General features: G+C 39.0%; 1 protein-coding gene across 4 annotated transcripts in view; it reads right to left on the minus strand.

Moving 5' to 3' along the window:
- The window catches only part of LOC126299515 (cysteine-rich with EGF-like domain protein 2), a 139,758-nt gene that overhangs the window by 105,387 nt on the left and 13,013 nt on the right, over window positions 1-21,358 (minus strand). For all 4 annotated transcript variants that reach the window (XM_049991480.1, XM_049991481.1, XM_049991478.1 and 1 more), the window contains exon 2: window positions 18,323-18,471. In XM_049991480.1, the coding sequence (XP_049847437.1) occupies window positions 18,323-18,460 (138 nt within the window). In that variant the 5' untranslated portion in view covers window positions 18,461-18,471. The remainder of the gene's footprint in view (window positions 1-18,322; window positions 18,472-21,358) is intronic.

Raw genomic sequence — 21,358 nt, forward strand, 5'->3', positions numbered from 1 at the left:
GTTTTACAGTAGCACTTTTGTACCCTCATTATGGAGACATGGAAACTCTACCTAATGAAAGCAATATAGACATCCTGTACAGTTTTAATGTTAAAAGATTTGTCATAACTGGAATTACCTTGCAGATCAATCAGTTACATCTGCACATACACAAAGAAACAGATGTAAGATTGACAGTGTCCCCAAAATCTTTATAAAAATATCCTTGTAATTCTTTCAAGGCCACGATTAATTCTTCAAACCTCACATTGTCTTTACTGTCAGTGAGCTTCAGGAACTAGACACTCTTCGTCAGAATGTGTCCCTTCTACAATGCAATTTTCTTTCTAAATGTATCCCCATCAAATCAGAAAGAAGTTACCTTGCAATGTCTTACTGTGGACAGTGTGCAGTCAAGTTCACTTAAAATGCGAACTCTGTAGTGCATTCCAGATATTCTAATTTTCGTTTCTGCAAGCCTTTTTCCTTAAAAAAATTAAACAGAAGTGAGTTTTAAATCAAAAAATCATTTGAGGCATGCTCCTTGACTTAACCTACGTACTTTGCACTAATGTATGAAGTCTCCATACTCTACACTCAGTTCCATTGAACACTGTTGCAAGCGACAATGGAATAATGTGTGTGATTTCAGAACTTTTACTATTTGTACCATCAATTTCTTCATGTGCTCCCTGCCTGCAAATTTAACACAAAGTGCTTTTTAATGTACAAAACAATGTTTCCTATCTGTTAATCTTTGTAATCTTTTGTTGCTTCATTGTAAACTATATATTTAAATTCTTTCTGCATGGTATTGTAATGTTGTTTCATCGCAAAACAAGCATTCCCTGCCACTTTTGTGAATAGAGCATTCTCATCCCTCTCCTCTGTCACTCCCGTTCCTTTTAAAGGCTTCCGCCTTTGTGCGAACAGCCACTGGACCAGTGAAAGCCCTTCACAACAATAACAAATAGCAGAGGTTAAACAGTGATGACACCTTGATTCTGTCCAAATTAAAAGATTTGTGCTGACTGAAGAGTACCGCACCGGAATTTTAAATGAAATGTCGCGCTGTTCCGATACTTATGAGAAGGACCGAGACCCGGCCATGGCCCACACACGCTGCACCCATGAAGTGTGCCACACTGTGGCCAGCCCTGCATTAAAGAGAAAACTACAAGATGATCAGCCCTCCTACCTGGAACAGGCAAGTCAACAAAACTACACACCAAAGAAATCCATGAAAGAAAGCCCATAAGGTCTACCGAAGGTCAACGAAGCCTAGAGAAAGGAATAAGGAAGAAGAAAAGAGGGAAAGGAAGAAAGATGGGTGAGGTGCCCAATCCAGGGAGCAGCCAGAAACACTCAAAGACTCTTACCAGAAGCACCCCATCAAACACCATACAGAAAAGACAAGTGATATGGACAGGGTGAGAGAAGCACAGGAAAACAGAGGAAGAACACCAAGTCAAACAGAACACACAAGAAGGGAAAGTAAGAGAAAAAGAATGAGCAGGGTGAGGGCTAGGCTGACCACCAAGCCCAGCCAGCCATTGCCCAGTCAGAGCAGAGATGGTAATACGGCGTCCTGCCAAAGCCTCAATGGGCCAACAAGGCTGAGGTGCCCTCCCTTGAAGATTGTGATAAAAGCCCCCTTCATGAATAAAATATAAAATCAGGTCAGCCACTGATGCATCATCTGCAAACACCAGGGGTAGCGAGTCAGGCAGATTAAGAGTCCCCAGCAGGGTGCTAGGTTAAGACAGTCCAGCAAAATGTGGACCACCGACAAACCCCACAGTTGTTGAACAGTGGGGTGGATTCTTGCGACAGAGGAGATCACCGTGAGTCAGCCAAGTATGGCCAATGCTAAGCTAGCAAAGGATGATGGAGTCATCATGAGACACCCGCATAGAGAACAATCACAAATTTGAGGTCTCCTTTAACACCCATAATTTGTACAGGTAAGTCACAGTATGCCATTTCATATTTCAAATCCTTAGAATTTGATGGCAGAATACCAACTGCAGGTCCAGTTCTGAAATACCAATCTCAAGAGCTGGCCTGCCGGTAGCCAATTTGGCCAGCCTCTCAGCAAGTTCATTCCCCAGGATCAGATTGTGATCTGGGGTCCAGACGAAGACCACCGAGTGTCCACATTGTTTGAGGGCAAAAAGGGAATCCTGGATAGTCATCACCAAGGTATGATGAGGCCAACACTTGTGAAGAGCTTGTAAACTCCTTAAGAAGTCGTTAGAGATGAGAAGGGACTCACCGGGGCAAAAAGGACATGTTCAAGAGCACAAGAAATGTCTACCAACTCTGCAGTGCAAACACTGCAGCCACCTGGCAAGGAGCAGAGTTCATTACATCCTGCATGAATGTAGCATAGCCTGTGTGACTGGCAACCATCAAGCCATCAGTACAGACTGCTTCTTGCCAACAATGGAGAAAAACTAGCATTGGAGGGAATTGGGCAGAGATGAGTCTTTGAGACCTTGCTATCGGTCAAGACAGATTGTGGACAAAGCACGCACCACAGAGGTGTACGTTAGCAGGCCTGGAGAACAGCTGGTACAAGGGAAATGTAGCTGGAGTTGTGGAAGAAAAAAGGAAAAAAAGGGACTGGATGTGGATAGGGTCATTCCCTGTCAAGTGGCCTAAATTTAGACACGCTCCCCACTCCACCATCTCCAACTTCGATGAAATTTTTACGGGATGTACATATAGACCTTACATGAAGCACTGCCAAATTACATCTTCATAAGTAGTATGGTAGGACCACTAGCCACCTTTTCGTAAAGGCTCATTTTTTGACATTGTGACTGAAATTAATAAATGATCAACTTTGTTTTACCATCGTTCAGGATTTAAGAGACCTGTCGTGCTGAACCTTTGTAATCCTGTTCATCTTTTGGGTACAATAGCTTAGTTGTAGTACAAACGGTCAAACTATGATAAATTCATCATAGTATACCATCAAAGTGGCTCATAAATCTTGTCGTACCAAATTTTGGCTATACTTTATTGCCTTGTATCTACTAGAAGAGTAACATTCTGAAGCAAATACTTTACTTATATGCAGCCTGCCAGCATGTCAAAGCTCTGCAAGTGGCACCCAGATTGCTCATATAATAACTAAGTTATCAAAGTTCAAAGTGTGCTAAAAAATTTAATCAGTCAATTTTGGCTCACTTTCAAAAGGTCATATCTCAAAAGAGATCACTCAAATTTGATTTTTCTCGGCACCATTGAAAAGAACTCACCTTGTTTGATCAGAAAAAGTTGTTTTTATTTTGGAGACTTCACATTTAAGAACAAGTAAACTTATATTTTAATTTACATAGTATTTCTCAACATTGCGACTTAAATGAATAAATGATCAACTTTGGTTTACCATTACTCAGGATCTAAGAGATCTGTCATGCTGAAACTTTGTGAACTTGTTCAACTTTTTGGGTACAATATCTTAGCTGTAAAACAAAAGGTCAAACTATGGTAAATTCATCATAGTGCACTATCAAAGTGGCCCATAAATCTTGTTGTACCAAATAAATTTACATTTATATTACATTAAAAATACATGTGTCAGTCGCACTCTTTATGGTTCCCAAGCCAAAAATTTCAGTCCTTATTAATTCATTTGCTGAAATTTGTTACTAATAGCAATTACAGTTGATTCTAACAAGCTATAATGTTGGCCCATTCTTGTTGCTGATGGAGCTGAAATGACAGAAATAATGTGTTGGTTTGGAATCCAACAAGCATCCTGCCTAGCCGGCCAATAAAATGAATGTGCAGGTCCATTGGGGTGCATGAAACAGACTAAAACATCATTTTCTTCTTCTGAAACTTCAGACATTACCAATCCACCATTTTCCGTCATATATACAAGCAATGTATTGGCCCGGTTGTAAGGCTGTAATATTTCTGAATGAAACTGTTGCACGACTTTGGTCAACATTTGCCACAAAAAATTTGTATCATTGCATACTCTTCTAATACAAACTTGCTTTTCATTTAATGTCTCAAAATGGTGATTCTCTCTTGTTCCTGATACTGTGCAGCCATTTTTGAACCTTGCTTCCTGCTCAATTTTTAATGTTTCAGTTTCTTCTTTTGAAACAAAAATGAATTGGTTTCCTCTGATACTCTTTGTACAGGATTTAAACAAATCAGCTGGTGTCAAAATCTGGTCCTCGGTTGGTCTTTGAAGGTTTGCTCTTGCTGCCAGGTGCTTTACAGTTCCTCCAATTCCATCACATGGAGATTTTCCATGGCTTGTAGCAAAAAAGTTCCATTCAGCTGAGATTCCAGTCATTTTGATGGTGGCAGAGATTCAGAAAATTTTTGAAGTTTCTGTACTGCACTGCTGACCCATCACTGTAGTAGTAGATGTGTGTGATTTTTCCAAGGAGACACTTGAGTCCTCCTATTAATTTCATTATAAAAGCACGTGCAGCAATTGCATTACGTTTCAGGCTGTCGCTTATACAGTACCTGATGCTGCTGATGTCCCAGTTATTTCTGAAGTACACAACAAATGTGTGTAAAGTTGCTTGGCTGTTATTCCAGTGAAAACCTTGAGCTGCATCCTGGACAATGAAGGAATAATTTTCAGCAAAGTCCATTAATATCATCAGTTAAATTGGCTTACAGCTTTCTTTTATGAATTTTAGGCACTTGCTCTGGTGCTTTGCAGCATGATGATGAGTGGAAAGTTTGTCAATTTTTTAAATCAGATCTTCAATAAAATCCTCGGGGGTCATCTGCTTGGTTTCTAATGTATCTCTATCAGTGTGCACCAGCTGTTTGAACTCAATGGTATCACATGGATCACTTTCTAAAAACTGTTCCAGTAGTTCTTTTCCCAGACAGATATCACAGCGATGAAGCACGCAGTCTTTGGTTTCCAAATCACACACTGTTTTAGCAATCAGACTCTTGTAATCTTCTTTAATTGGAGTGCTTGCAAGCACCAGTTTCACATTTTGGTGTAAAGTGCAAACACAGAATGAGTGGGTTCCTGCAGCCCCACAGTGATGCACCATTTGGCCTCAATTCGCAAAATTTGCAAAATCCAATTTCAGACCCATGCTGAAGTCGATACGCATCAAACATTTCTTTCAAATTATTCAGAAGAAGGTATTTTTGCATCAAAACTTTCTTTCCTTCTATTCTAATTGATACACAGTCTTTTTTTACCTGGACAAATTTGGCTAAATTCTTCATTCTGAAAAAATGTTACCACTTTTTCTTTTACGGCATCTGGAATCTTCAGGCTGTCTTGACAATTGCAACTTCTCTTTCAATTCTTTAATTAGCTGCTTATAATCTTCACAATCGGGACGTCTTGCTTGTACTCAGTGTTTGAAGATCTTTTGGGGCAAATACTCCAGCAGCAGCAATGTTATTCGCAATTGCCTCTTGAGCTTCACTTATTTTTCCCTTTTTGATACTCTCTGAAATTTTAGAGGGGAGACCCCAAAACCAGTTAGACTTGAATCGATTGATATTTCTGGATATGCTTCATCTTCTGACTGGTTTGAAACTGACTGTGATTTTTCTGCTTTCTTTGCTAAAAATTGTTTCCTGCAAGTTGGCTAGATCTTCTGACCAGGTTTCACATTGCTCTTAGTCATGGCTTCCAATTGTTTTGCTGTTTCCACATTGACAATCTGTAAACCCTTTTTAACAGAATGGCTCTTTGCACCAAAAGGATTACAACAAGATCTCTGTAGAAAGTCATATTTGTCAACAAGTATTGCTTTGCGATGAAAGCAAATTTGTGCATTTTCAGTAAGACATATCTCACGTCTTTGTTTTATTAGTTCCTGTTGCTCTACTGAAAATTCTTTGATTGGAATGAAGCCTTGTTGATGTGTGTATGTTTTCAGATGACATGCAGAATTATCTGCAAGGCCATGGTACTGAAACCTCGTTGATATACATTACACTACAACTAAATTCATGCTTCCAATTGCCATTTGTTTCATTATTAGATAAAGTAGAAGTGGTGTATATTTCCAACTGAGAAATATTAAACAATCATAGATAATGGGAACTTCCTTGAGAATACAACAGAAAAATATTAAATAACCTGATAAACATTTCTAAAGAGTCACCTCGTACCTTGAAATAATGTTTACTTTCAGAAAAAATATGTTTATCCAGTAATGACAATACACCTTACATCATTTAAAATGGCACACACAACATCTGAACACTCTTCACTACGCAAGAGTTTGCTTCAGATTGATTATTGAAGCATGTTACCAAACTCCATTGTTGACACTAAACTGGTCTGTCTCCAAAATAAAAACAACTTTTTCTGATCAGACAGGGTGAGCTCAGATAACTCAGTTATTATTTGAGGTATATGGATGCCACTTGCAGAGCTTTATGGCATGCTGACAGGTTGTAGATAAATACAGTATGAGCTTCAGAAAGCTATTCTTTCAATAGATACAAGGCAATAAAGTATAGTGAAAATTTGGTACAACAAGGTTTATGAGCCACTTTGATAGCACACTATGATGAATTTACCACTGTTTGACCTTTTGTTTTACAGCTAAGATATTGTACCCAAAAGTGGAAGAGGTTCACAAAGTTCAGCATGACAGGTCCCTTAGATCCTGAGTAATGGCAAATCAAAGTTGATCATTTATTCATTTAAGTTGCAATGTTCAGAAATGTAATGTAACGAAAATATACGTTTATTTGTTCTTAAATGCAAAGTCTCCAAAATAAAAACAACTTTTTCTGATCAAACAAGGTAAGCTCTTTTCAATGGTACCAAGAAAAATCAAATTTGAGTGATATCTTTTGAGATATGACCTTTCAAAAGTGAGTCAAAATTGGCTGATTAAATTTTTAGCACAATTTGAACTTCGATAACTTAGTTATTATTTGAGCAATCTGGGTGCCACTTGCAGAGCTTTATGACATGCTGGCAGGCTGCAGATAACTAAAGTATTAGCTTCAGAAAGTTACTATTTCAGTAGGTACAGGTCAATGAAGTATAGGCAAAATTTGGTACGACAAGATTTATGAGCCACTTTGATAGCACACTATGACGAATTTGTCATAGTTTTACCTTTTGCACTACAACTAAGCTATTGTACCAGAAAAGTTGAACAGGATCACAAAGTTTCAGCACGACAGGGATCAAGGGATCACCAACCATTAAAAAAGTAGATAAAGCTTGTGAAATCCTGCGTTTATCACCTGCTAGTAAAATTAGAAAACTAAGTCAAGATAAAAGACCAAGTGCCTTGAATACAAAAACTGAGAAAGTGGCAGCTACAGTCAAAAAGAATTTGGAAGTTTCATTTCAAAATACAATTTGTACCAAAACAGATGGAAGTTCTAAAACTTCACCAACAGAGTATGATGATTTGATAGAAAAACTAAAAACTAAATGCAGTACTTCAAAGAAAGAGGATAAAATTACGATTATCAGTTTACTGCCGAATTCTTGGAGTCGAGCAAAAGTTAGTGATGAATTTAATGTGTCAGAACGTCTTGTTGAGTTAACAAGGCAATTAGTAAAAGAACAGGAAATTTAACCAGCATTACAAAAGAAAAGTGCATCTAATTTGGTAGATGAAAACACAATCAATAAAATTATTAAGTATTATTATGATGACAATAACAGCTGTTTGATGTCTGGCAAAAAAGACTGTTTCTGTAAAAGTAAATGGTTCCAAGATTCAAAGACAAAAAAGGTTAATATTGTGTAATTTAAATGAACTATTCGCTGAATTTAAAAAAGAAAATCCTGACATTAAAATTGGAATATCAAAGTTTTGCGAATTGAGACCAAAATGGTGTATTGTTGCAGGGGCATCTGGCACCCATAATGTTTGTGTTTGTTTGTATCATCAGAGTGTAAAGTTGATTATAGATGGGGCCGATCTTAGAGTTGACTATAAAGACCTTTAGGCAGTTAATGGTATGCAACACTGACAGTTACAGTTGTATGATCAAGGGAAAACGTGAAGATTGTCCAGGTAAACAAGCCTTACTTGACATGTTTGAAGAATTCAAAGACGACAATTTGATGCCTGACAATATAAAATACGAACAATGGGTCACACAAGACAGGACTGAAATGGAGACAGTTATAAAATCATGAGAAGAGTTTTTTGAAGTGTTGGAGGCGAACCTTGAAAATCTGAAAATGCATCATTTTATTGCAAAAGCTCAAAGTAGTAAATTTTTGAAAGACAAAAAGCAAACCTTGGCAGCTGATGAATTCTTAGCTCTTGCTGACTTTTAGGGAAAATTATTCCTTTGTTGTTCAAGATGAAGTACAACGGCGCCACTGGGTAAACAACAGGTCACAGTTCATCCATTTGTATTCTATTACAAAAATGAAGATAAGCTAATGAGCCACAGCTTTTGTGTCATAAATGACTACCTTGAACACAACACTACAGCAGTACACATTTCTCAACTAAAATTAAAAACTACATTAAACAGCACCACCCTTCCATAAAAAAAAAAAAACTGATTTACTTTTTGGATGGGGCAGCAAGTCAACATAAAATTTTTTTTATTAACATCTCCTTTCGTAAAAACGATTTTGAGTTTGACGTACAACGGCACTTTTTTGCTTCATGCCATGGGAAGAATGCTTGTGGTGGTGTCGAGGGTACAACAAAGCAAGCTATCACAAAAGCAAGTCTGCAGCGAATCGATGACAATCATATCATAACACCTCAAGAAATGTTTGAATTCTGTAAAAACATATGAAAGGAACTACCTATGTTTTTGAACAATGTAAGGAAATACAAGAAGTCTATGACAGTGTCTTGAAGGAAAGGTACAACACTTGTCAGAAGATTAAAGGCACTTGATCTTTTCATTGTTTTGTATCACATTCACACAACTTACTGAAGTGTAAGAACACATCAGCTTCGCCTGATAGTGAACTTCATCAGTGTTTGAAACTTGTACAACTGGTTCTTCAAAATAAAGACATAGTGGCTTGTGTTTATGATGAACAGTGATGGACTGGCGAAGTTGATAATATTGACTGTCAAAACCAAGATGTACATGTTGTATTTTATCACCCTCCAGGACCAAGGACATCTTATTAAAAACTTGAGAAGGATCAAGTTTGGATGTCACTTAAAAATGTACTAAGGAAGCGGTCTCCCAGGGAATTTACAATTGTGACTGGGCGAACTTATAATCTAACACCCAAATTGAGTGAACAAATTTCTCAAATGTTCAATGAGTGATGTACTAAAAACAAATAACAAGAGAACAATATAATGTAATTAGTAGGCTTATTTTCAATAAAAAAGTAAGTCATCATAGATATGATTAAATTATGTACTGTAACTGATATACTTTATTCGATAAGCCTAGATATTGCAGATGTTAAGAAACGTATTTTTGACTCGTGTTTGTAATTTTTTTTCCATAACTTCCAATTGAATTGCAACGTTGAAATGCATACTGAAGTTTGATATCATAAAGGTCTATTAAATGTGAAATTTTCAGATTTTTATCTGGTCCCCCAACAAAGATATTGCAGGCCACAAAATGAAAAAATTAAAAAAATATACATTTTTTAAAATAGTGTATTTTTTTTAAGTGTAAACTGCTCACCATTGATACTCTATAAAAAGTAACTACACTATACACTGTAATAGCAGAGAAAATATTAAAGCTGAGAAATTAATCTTTCTTTGGAAAACTACTGTTCAAAAATTGAGTTTTTTTAATTTGTGGCTGATAACTTTGAACTATTAAATATATCTTAAAGAATACATTCAGCTAAGTGATAATGATGTTAATTTGTAGCCCAGAGTGTGTTGAACTAAATGCATTTTATCTGAAAGGCTTAGAACAATCCACTATTGAATAACTGTAAGAAATGTAGATGCTTGCAAATACGAAAAAACGCATGCAGCCTGGAACAAAAATGGCCACCATTTCAAAATAATAAACAATAATCTTTTTAAAATATTTTTGTGACAAATATACATTGGGGAATTCCCCCAGCAAATATAAAATTTTTCTGAGATGGTCAAGCAACCAATTATTTTTTTCTTGGACCACTTGGTATGGACTGACCCCTTTGTGACAGAGCTACACGCAGCTAGATTGAAAATCACTAAGGAAAAACTTAAGAAAAATTGTCCATCATATGCCTTCTTGCTACTTTCAATATCCCGCAGCCAAAGGGCAGAAAACTTGTAATATTCTACACTTGATAATGCCTGTTTTTCTCCTTCCACCAGGCTATTGATTAGTTTTTTGTGAATACAGAATTGTGGCACAATAATTTGTTAACTGGCTTTCTTTATGCATCTACTCCAACTGCCTTATTTCCATATTACTTGAGTAGGACACAGGACAGCACACAGTCACAGACTGTTTTGACCTCCAATGTTCATAATGTCTTACTAATTTTTGATGATTTAGACACACTCATTTTACAGATACTATATGTTTTATTAAAATAGACATTTGTTCTAAGCTTAATTGGTTGGTTGGTTTAAAGGAACCAAACTGCAAGGTCATCATTCCTTTCATCCTATGTGTGTCAAACCAGGAATAATCCTCAGAGGAAGGAGCTAAAGGGAAGTACTTGGGAACCTCAACTGTACTCAAGATACAATAAGACACAGATAAAATCAAGGAGAAGTACGAGGAGAATGAGAGGGGGTAGGGTGGGTGAGCCATTCTGCCCATAACTCAGTTGGTGGCCCCAAGGGCATGGGATACAGTGGGAGATGCACCCTCTGCATCCGACCAGCACTATCTTGCAATCTGTTACTACGTGAAAATGAGCAGCACAGATAATGTGATAAAATTTTAGGAAAGACAAAACATTAAAAACAACACCAAACATAAAAGAATAGAAAGATGGAAAGAGTAGGGGCCGGGCCGGGCCAGGCCAGAACAAGCAAGGGCCACTGTGCATACTCTGGGCCAGAGCAGGCAAAGGATGGCCCTCCACAGTCAATAAGGCAAAAGTGCTCTACCTCACAGAGACAAGCAGAAACCACCTTCACAGTTGAAATATAAAACCAGGTCAGCCATTTTGGCATCATCTGCTAGCAATAGAAGTAGTTAGTAAGGAAGTTTAAGAGATTGCCACAAAGCAGTCAAATTTTGGCAATCTAGCAGGATAAGGGCCACCGTCAGGCGGGCAACACATCAGCAGTAAGGTGGAGTCTCATGTTGGAGAAAATGGCCATGGATCAGCTAAGTGTGCCCAAGCCAATAAAGGACAGTGAATTCCCAGCAAGAAGTTTTAATTCACTCGTATTAGTGCAGTGCATATCTTATAGCATTATTGCATTGGTTTATTAAACCTAATAGTAAACTAAAGAGAAATTAGCCATAAAAAACAATTATTGTGCCATGTTATTTAAAACTGACAGTCCTCAGGTAGTTTACATATTCCATGCTTGTAAAAACCTACTGGCTCAGAGTTACCTGTTACCCATGTCGTCAAGCAAGATTCAAAGCGCATTTTCATGCTGAAAGGAATTGTCTTGCTGGCTTGTTTTGTGAAATCAGTGAAATACAGGAGGTGTCGTGCAGTAGCATCACTCGATGCAATTCACTTTGTTACTTTTCCTATACTGACCAAAAAGCATCTGTTGATGGCACCAAATACTAGATGCAATAATACTTAACATTCCTCCCTCCCTCCCCCCCCCCCCCCCCCAACAGATACAAAATATTATGTCACACTACTATCTGATTGCAGTAAGGGTTTGGAGGCATTAATTTCTTCTGGCGAAGTTAACATAAAGGCACTATAACTCATAACTGCTAACAATGCTGCCTAGGAATGCTGTGTAAGAGAACTGAGGATGCTCAACCAAAAATGCAGATTCAATCACCCCAGTGCATTTTGTTTCTTTGAGTTGGATCATGCAATATTCCTACATCTTACTTCTGAATGAAAATGTCGCACTTATTTTAAATTATAGGTGCTCATCACATTTGTTGATTAGTGAGAATTTATGAATCTGGAAAATCAGTCATGCCATAACAATCTTTCTTGAACCAAAAAAATTCCCTCACACATAACATGAATGTTTCGAGTGGCCACCACTGCCATCACCCCTATATTGAACCCAAAACGAACAAATATTTCACAAATGTTAGACCACCTCCCAGTTGAGACTATTCTATAATGCTTGAATAACATTTAGGAGTTAAAATATTTGGTCAGGGGAACATCTACAACTAATTAACACATCAATAACAAAAACAGTTTCCAGTAATTTCTCATTTATTGCACAACCAGTTTCAAAGCCTAAAGCTTAATCTCCAGTTGCCACCAATTGTAAATAAGAGAAAAAGCCACTAGCATACAAGAAATATGGGACTGACATACAAGAATTAAAGATAAAGCAGTAAAAGAAACCATGCTCATAATTATGGAAACTGAAATGTGTGGTGGTCAGGCCAGTCAGTCATGAGAGGAGGGCCCTCACACTCATGTCAAACCAATGCACTGGACTGAGAAAAAGACTAACAGAGGGAGCAACATGGACAAAAATGAACTCAATAATAAATAAATAAATAAATAAATAAATAACTGCACTCATGCATAGGACTAGCAACCACAGCAACTGCCTCCACAGCACTCCACAGAAGTGATTAGTGCAGCTGTTCAGGGAGCCAGCTGAGTGTGGCAGCAGAAATGACTGACATAGGAGTCAATGAGGTGGGAAAATGAAATAGAAACGTAAAAAAGTGCAACGAGCAGGCTGACCGGTTCATCTGCTTACATAAGTGTGATTCACAAGATTCATACAAAATAGAACTACAAATATGAGGATAATTATAACAAAATATAAACAATATTGTTCATAAAAAATGCCTACAAGTCAACTTGGACAGAGTGCACCAGAATAATAAGATAGAAGACAAACATGCAACTAAAATGAGGCACATATAGCCTACAGAAATATATCCAATAACTGAGTGATAAGACGACAGGCGAAGTGTCGAGGAGAATGCTGCAAGTCATTAAGATTGGTAACCGTGCATACACTCGTCTTTAAAGAGCCAAAACAGTCTTAGTATAAAAAGCTTAGTCACGATTGAACTGATATACACAACAGGAATTGCAATGTAAATATCTAAAACAGAGTGATGCACTTATTTTTGTAATTACATTCATTCTTATATTTGTAGTTCTATTTTGTATCAATCTTGTGAGTGACACTTATGTAACCGGACAGACAAGTCAGCCACTGTTGGCTGCATTTCCTTGGCTCTCTATTTTGATTCCGCATTTCATTGGCTCCTACAACAGTTGTTTCCACCACAACGATCAGACAGCTCCCTGGCCAGCTGCACTAGTCACTTGTGCAAAGTGCCATCGAGGCATATGCTGCACTTGCTGGTCCTGTGCGCGAGTGCAGCTATTTATTTATTAATGAGTACATCTTTTTTCCAGATCCCTCCATTTATGTCAGCATAAGACGTGGGTGTGGGTGTGGGGGCCCCCCCCGCCCACCCCCACACGACTGACTGGAACAACCGCCACACATTTGTGTGTCCGTAATTATGTGAGTACACCTCTTCTCACCACTTCACTCCTTTCATTTTGGTATGTAAACTCATACTTTCTTGTATGCTAGTAGCTCCTCCTCTTATTCACAGTTGGTGGCATTTGAAGATGAAGCTTTATGCTTCAAAACCTGTTGTGTAATAAATAAGAAATTATTGGCAACTGAAGCAGATATTTTATTCTATTAACATTTAGAATATTCAAGTGTGCAAAATTCAATATGTAACTGTAAGGCAAATACTAGAACTTCAAGTCAAAAATGACAACTGATGAGTACATATCAGTATTCCTCGCATCATAAGCTGAGTGAGCATTGCTGCGCCCTCTCCCCGCTGTGTTATCACACAGTGTTTACTCAGTTTATCAAAGTTCTTTCACATGGAAATTAAACCATTTTATGCTTACCAATGCATGAGCAGAAATATTGCCAAGGTGTGTCACTTAAGTGTCACATTGCATCGCGTTCATCATCCGAGCAGTGGTGTCCTGTGGCTAGTGCTAGAAGGCCCACCATCAGAGGCTACTGCATGCATAGGAAACACTCTGGCATAAATTGTTCTATCTTGAGTCAGCCATAAGTTCTTTTGTGGTAATGTTTCTGGAACAGTTTGCTATTACTGATGAATTAGAAAGGGAAGCAAATTATCTTTTAGGTTCCATCCGACTGATGCTTTTAGCATACAAACTAAATGCAGTTAAAAAAAAAAAAAAAAAAAAAAAAAAAAAAAAAAAACTAAGGCATTGACTCTAGCTGTTGACTTTCCTCTACAGTGCACAATGTTTATCACTAGACTACGAGCAGATACAATACTACTACACCTTAGGTGGAAGACAATAGTTCCTCCAGAAACTTCAGCACCCTACAATGATGATACATCTTACATATGGCTGGACTTAGAATTCTGGGGGCAGTCAGTTATTGAGGCCTTGAGCAAACAACTCCAACTTAGTCACTGCGGCATCCGGCCCGCAAATAGGCTCTATGATAAAGACTATAAGTGCATATTGTAGAATTTTATGAGGGCACAGTATTCCATTAATCCATTTGGACAACAAAAAGCATGATTAAAAAAAAAAAACTGTATAAAGAAAACTGTTCTACAGAGCAAAGTGACATCACTTGCATTATTGCACATCATGTACCTATATAACAGGAAACCTAAAAAATCATTTGGAATCTGGATCGGTGCCACCGACTGCGGACCTTTGGTGCAGAGCCGGGTGGAGGGTCTGAATCAGTGGCTCAGACGGTTTTGCGACCGTATTGGCTGCAGATTCCTTGACTTGCGCCATAGGGTGGTGGGGTTTCGGGTTCCGCTGAATAGGTCAGGAGTTCACTACACTCAGCTGGCGGCTACACGGCTAGCAGAGGCTGTGTGGCGTGGACTGGGCGGTTTTTTAGGTTAGCAGGCCTCGGGAAAGTGCGGGATGGGCTGCAATGTCATTACAGGACGTGCTTGGATCAAGGAACAGTCAGAATTATAGTTGTAAATTGTTGTAGTTGCGCTGGAAAAGTCCCTGAGCTTCAAGCGCTAATAGAAAGCACAGAAGCTGATATCGTTATAGGTACAGAAAGCTGGCTAAAGCCTGAAATAAGCTCTGCAGAAATTTTTACGAAGTCTCAGACGGTGTTCAGGAAAGATAGATTAGACAGAATTGGTGGTGGAGTGTTTGTGTCTGTCAGTAGTGGTTTATCTTGTAGTGAAGTCTAAGTAGATACTCCGTGCGAATTGGTATGGGTGGAGGTTATACTTAACAGCCGAATTAAGTTAATAATTGGCTCCTTCTACCGACCCCCAGACTCCGATGATACAGTTGCGGAACAGTTCAGAGAAAGTTTGAGTCTCGTAACAAATAAATACCCCACTCATACGGTTATAGTTGGTGGGGACTTCAACCTACCATCGGTATGTTGGCAAAAATACTTGTTCAAAACCGGTGGTAGGCAGAAAACGTCTTCCGAGATTGTCCTAAATGCTTTCTCCGAAAATTATTTCGAGCAGTTAGTCCACGAACCCACGCGAATTGTAAATGGTTGCGAAAACACACTTGACCTCTTGGCCACAAACAATCCACAGCTGATAGAGAGCATCATGACTGATACAGGGATTAGTGATCACAAGGTCATTGTAGCTAGGCTCAATACCATTTCTTCCAAATCCATCAGAAACAAACGCAAAATAATTTTATTTAAAAAAGCGGATAAAGTGCCACTAGAAGCCTTCCTAAAAGACAATTTCCATTCCTTCCGAACTGACTATGCGAATGTAGATGAGATGTGGCTCAAATTCAAAGATATAGTAGCAACAGCAATTGAGATATTCATACCTCATAAATTGGTAAGAGATGGAACGGATGCCCCGTGGTACACAAAAAAGGTCCGAACGCTGTTGCAGAGGCAACAGAAAAAGCATGCGAAGTTCAGAAGAACGCGAAATCCCAAAGATGGGCTAAAATTTACAGACGCGCGAAATTTGGCACGTACTTCGATGCGAGATGCCTTTAATAGGTTCCACAACGAAACATTGTCTCAAAATTTGGTAGAAAATCCGAAGAAATTCTGGTCATATGTAAAGTACACAAGCGGCAAGACGCAGTCAATACCTTCGCTGCGCAGTGCCGATGGTACTGTTATCGACGACTGTGCCGCTAAAGCGGAGTTATAGCATGAGTTTCTTAGAAGTAGATACCTTAGGGGTTGTGAAGCAACTCAAATCGCTTGATACGGGAAGGTCTTCAGGTCCAGATTGTATACCGATTAGGTTCCTTTCAGATTACGCTGATACTATAGCTCCCTACTTAGCACTCATATACAACCGCTCGCTCACCGATAGATCTGTACCTACAGATTGGAAAATTGCGCAGGTCGCACCAGTGTTCAAGAAGGGTAGTAGGAGTAATCCATTTAACTACAGACTTACATCATTGACATCGGTTTGCAGTAGGGTTTTGGAGCATATACTGTATTCAAACATTATGAATCACCTCGAAGGGAACGATTTATTGACACATAATCAGCATGGCTTCAGGAAACATCGTTCTTGTGCAACGCAGCTAGCTCTTTATTCGCACGTAGTAATGGCCGCTATCGACAGGGGATCTCAAGTTGATTCCGTATTTCTAGATTTCCGGAAAGCTTTTGACACCGTTCCTCATAAGCGACTTCTAATCAAGCTGCGGAGCTATGGGGTATCGTCTCAGTTGTGCGACTGGATTCGTGATTTCCTGTCAGGAAGGTCGCAGTTCGTAGTAATAGACGGCAAATCATCGAGTAAAATTGAAGTGATATCAGGTGTTCCCCAGGGAAGCGTCCTGGGACCTCTACTGTTCCTGATCTATATAAATGACCTGGGTGACAATCTGAGCAGTTCTCTTAGACTGTTCGCAGATGATGCTGTAATTTACCGTCTAGTAAGGTCATCCGAACACCAGTATCAGTTGCAAAGTGATTTAGAAAAGATTGCTGTATGGTGTGTCAGGTGGCAGTTGACGCTAAATAACGAAAAGTGTGAGATGATCCACATGAGTTCCAAAAGAAATCCGTTGGAATTCGATTACTCGATAAGTAGTACAATTCTCAAGGCTGTCAATTCAACTAAGTACCTGGGTGTTAAAATTACGAACAACTTCAGTTGGAAGGACCACATAGATAATATTGTCGGGAAGGCGAGCCAAAGGTTGCGTTTCATTGGCAGGACACTTAGAAGATGCAACAAGTCCACTAAAGAGACAGCTTACACTACACTCGTTCGTCCTCTGTTAGAATATTGCTGCGCGGTGTGGGATCCTTACCAGGTGGGATTGATGGAGGACATCGAAAGGGTGCAAAAAAGGGCAGCTCGTTTTGTATTATCACGTTATAGGGGAGAGTGTGTGGCAGATATGATACACGAGTTGGGATGGAAGTCATTACAGCATAGACGTTTTTCGTCGCGGCGAGACCATTTTACAAAATTTCAGTCACCAACCTTCTCTTCCGAATGCAAAAATATTTTGTTGAGCCCAACCTACATAGGTAGGAATGATCATCAGAATAAAATAAGAGAAATCAGAGCTCGAACAGAAAGGTTTAGGTGTTTGTTTTTCCCGCTCGCTGTTCGGGAGTGGAATGGTAGAGAGATAGTATGATTGTGGTTTGATGAACCCTCTACCAAGCACTTAAATGTGAATTGCAGAGTAGTCATGTAGATGTAGATGTAGATCTTAGAAAAGCCACAAAAATATTTTCTTGCCCTTCAATATCAGAATTAAGTTAAGTTCACTTTATTTTCCATGGAACAAGGGTATTATAACACATCTGTCATTTGTGAGCTGTTTGCTTAGCACTCTTCAATTTGGTACAGTTTTCCACATAAAACTGTGTCATATGCAGCAACCTACTGCTACTTAACCACCTTGCCTACACTGAACACATGACACTGTGTGTGAATTGACAGCAGCACAAGATAGAGAAATCATATAACTCTCCCAACCTCAAATTTTGTTGTATGGAGGGAATTTCCATATGTCAACTTTCCCTGGATGAAATGACACAGAAATTGCAAATTAATGTGTATTTTAGGAAAGAGTACCTTGTGCCCAGTTACTTATGAGCCTGTGTCCTAATTTAGTGGCTGTCATAATTTAGTTTCACAACTTTTAGAGTATCTAAGGTCTTAATATAGTGGACTGAGGAGAGACCAAGATCTCAAAACCAGTCCAAGCAAATAAAATTACCTTCACAACTAACAGAAGATTAAGCACACAAATAATGTAATTATTTCAAAGTAGTGTTATACTATTTACCTTCTTGAATGATGCAACAAGACCTCGGCATGCTTGGCATGGAGGTAGTTTTAGAGAATGTAATTTGTCAACTTTGTCATCTGATACTGCATACAACAAGTGGGTTACCAACATTAATAAAACTGCCTTGCGATACATTTCTGCTTGACCTGAAAAGAGAAAAATACAGTAAACAATGCCTCTTCTGTTACAATATACTCAATTTATTACACCTGCATCTGAAATCTCATTGTTTCTACAATATCTGTATTACAGGCTCTAAATTTCACTTTCCTTAACAACTACAGCAATTATATTCACATTTACTACCTTGGATATAACTACGGTCCTGACATCACAATTTGCTAATGTGGAAACAATTTTTTATTCCACTGCATGTTCAGAAAGCTTGTTATCGTGTTCACAATTTAAGTCTTCACTCCAAGACAGTAAATAAAGACACAAAATAAAAAAAGGCTGAGTACATAATCTCTCTGCTAAAACTTCTAACTGCTAATTAACGACCCATTCTGAAGACCTTGTTGTGTAACAAAACTAATGTACTGCAAATTTTCCACTCACCGACAATTTTAAGTTTTACACTTTCTGTGCCTGCTAATGTGTGAAATGCTGAGCACTCTCCTCGCGATTTCAACATCAAGCATATCCACCTTGCATGTTGCTTCTTGGTAATGACAATTTACTGACCAACTTGGAGCCGCATATTACATACACAAAAAACATGTCAAGGTTCAAATACTTTTCAAGGACTTAAAAGTCCTGTTGGCAGCTTGAAAAGTAACAGTGTTCACTGTAAACAGGTCTCTATTCTTAGGCCATATCTGTATTAACCAAGTAGTAGCAGCAGCAGAGACGCAAACCAGGTACTTACAAGGGAACCTCCCCATCGCACCCCCCTCATATGGATAGGCCTTGAAAAACTGAACACACACACACACACACACACACACACACACACACACAGAGACACAGACACACAGACAGAGACAGAGACAGAGAGAGAGAGAGAGAGAGAGAGAGAGAGAGAGAGAGAGAGAGAGAGAGAGAGAGAGAGAGAGACACTCTGGGCCATTTTCTGTACCACCACTTTCAATTTGCTATCCTGAAAAATTGAGTTCGCATCCCTCCATAATGAGCGAGATGTTGAAACCAGAAAGAGGAAGAGGTGTTAGTATTGTGCTATGCATAGCTTGGGGGTAAGTATTTATAGAAAAGAAAAAAAGAAGGAAAAGAACAGTGAACGTTATGTGGAATGTTGGATGTACGACACAACATGTGGTTCATGCACGATGGAGCTCCTGCACATTTCAGGCGAAATGTTCGTACACTCCTCAACAACATATTCGGTGACCGATGGCTTGGTAGAGGTGGACCAATTCCATGGCCTCCACGCTCTCCTTACCTCAACCCTCTCGACTTTCATTTATGGGGGCATTTGAAAGCTCTTGTCTACGCAACCCCAGTACCAAATGTAGAGACTCTTCGTGCTCGTATTGTGGGCGGCTGTGATACAATATGCCATTCTCCAGGGCTACATCAGCGCATCAGGGATTACATGCAACGTAGGGTAGGATGCATGTATCCTCGCTAACGGAGGACATTTTGAACATTTCCTGTAACAAAGTGAAGTCACACTGGTACGTTCTGTTGCTGTGTGTTTCCATTCCATGATTCATGCGATTTGAAGAGAACTAATAAAATGAGCTCTAACATGGAAAGTAAGCGTTTCCGGACACATGTCCGCATAATATATTTTCTTTCTTTGTGTGTGAGGAATGTTTCCTGAAAGTTTGGCCGTACCTTTTTGTAACACCCTGTATACATTTGGCTGTAGCTGTATTGCGTTGATGTACTGGTGGATATCATGTGGCATGACTCCTGTAGTTGATAGTATAATTGGCATAATGTCAACTTTCTCCTGATGCCACATGTCCTTGACTTCCTCAGCCAGTTGGATTTTTTTTTTTTTTTTTTCAATTTTGTCTCCTGTTTTCTTCTGTATATTTGTTGTATGTGGTATGGATATTTCGATTAGTTGTGTTGATTTCTTCTTTTTATTGGTGAGTATAATGTCAGGTTTGTTATGTGGTGTTGTTTTATCTGTTATAATGTCCGGCCCTGGTAGCTGAGTGGTCAGTGTGACAGACTGTCAATCCTAAGGTCCCGGGTTCGATTCCCGGGTGGGTCGGAGATTTTCTCCGCTCAGGGACTGGGTGTTGTGTTGTCCTAATCATTATCGTTTCATCCCCATCGACACGCAGGTCGCCGAAGTGGCATCAACTCGAAAGACCTGCACCAGGCGAACGGTCTACCCGACGGGAGGCCCTAGCCACACGAGATTTCATCTGTTATAATGGTTCTGTTCCAGTATAATTTGTATTCATCATTCTCCAGTAAATTTTGTGGTGCATACTTGTATGTGGGAATGTGTTGTTTTATTAGTTTATGTTGTATGGCAAGTTGTTGATGTATTATTTTTGCTACATTGTCATGTCTTCTGGTGTATTCTGTGTTTGCTAGTATTGTACATCCACTTGTGATGTGATCTACTGTTTCTATTTGTTGTTTGCAAACTCCGCATTTATCTGTTGTGGTATTGGGATCATTAATAATATGCTTGCTGTAATATCTGGTGTTTATTATTTGATCCTGTAATGCAATCATGAATCATCCTACATCTACATCCATACTCCGCAAGCCACATGACGGTGTGTTGCGGAGGGTACCCTGAGTACCTATATCGGTTCTCCCTTCTATTCCAGTCTCGTATTGTTCGTGGAAAGAAGGACTGTCAGTATGCTTCTGTGTAGGCTCTAATCTCTCTGATTTTATCCTCATGGTCTCTTCGCGAGATATACGTAGGAGGGAGCAATATACTGCTTGACTCTTCGGTGAAGGTATGTTCTCAAAACTTTAACAAAAGCCCGTACCAAGCTATATATATTGCCTTTTCTTAGCCATGTGTTGGATGCGTCTTGATCGATGTGTGGCTGTTAGATGAAAGAGGTGCTTGCCATGTAGTGTTTTCTTTTTCCA

Source organism: Schistocerca gregaria, chromosome X, assembly GCF_023897955.1.
Source record: "Schistocerca gregaria isolate iqSchGreg1 chromosome X, iqSchGreg1.2, whole genome shotgun sequence".
Taxonomy (NCBI): Eukaryota; Metazoa; Arthropoda; class Insecta; order Orthoptera; family Acrididae; genus Schistocerca; species Schistocerca gregaria.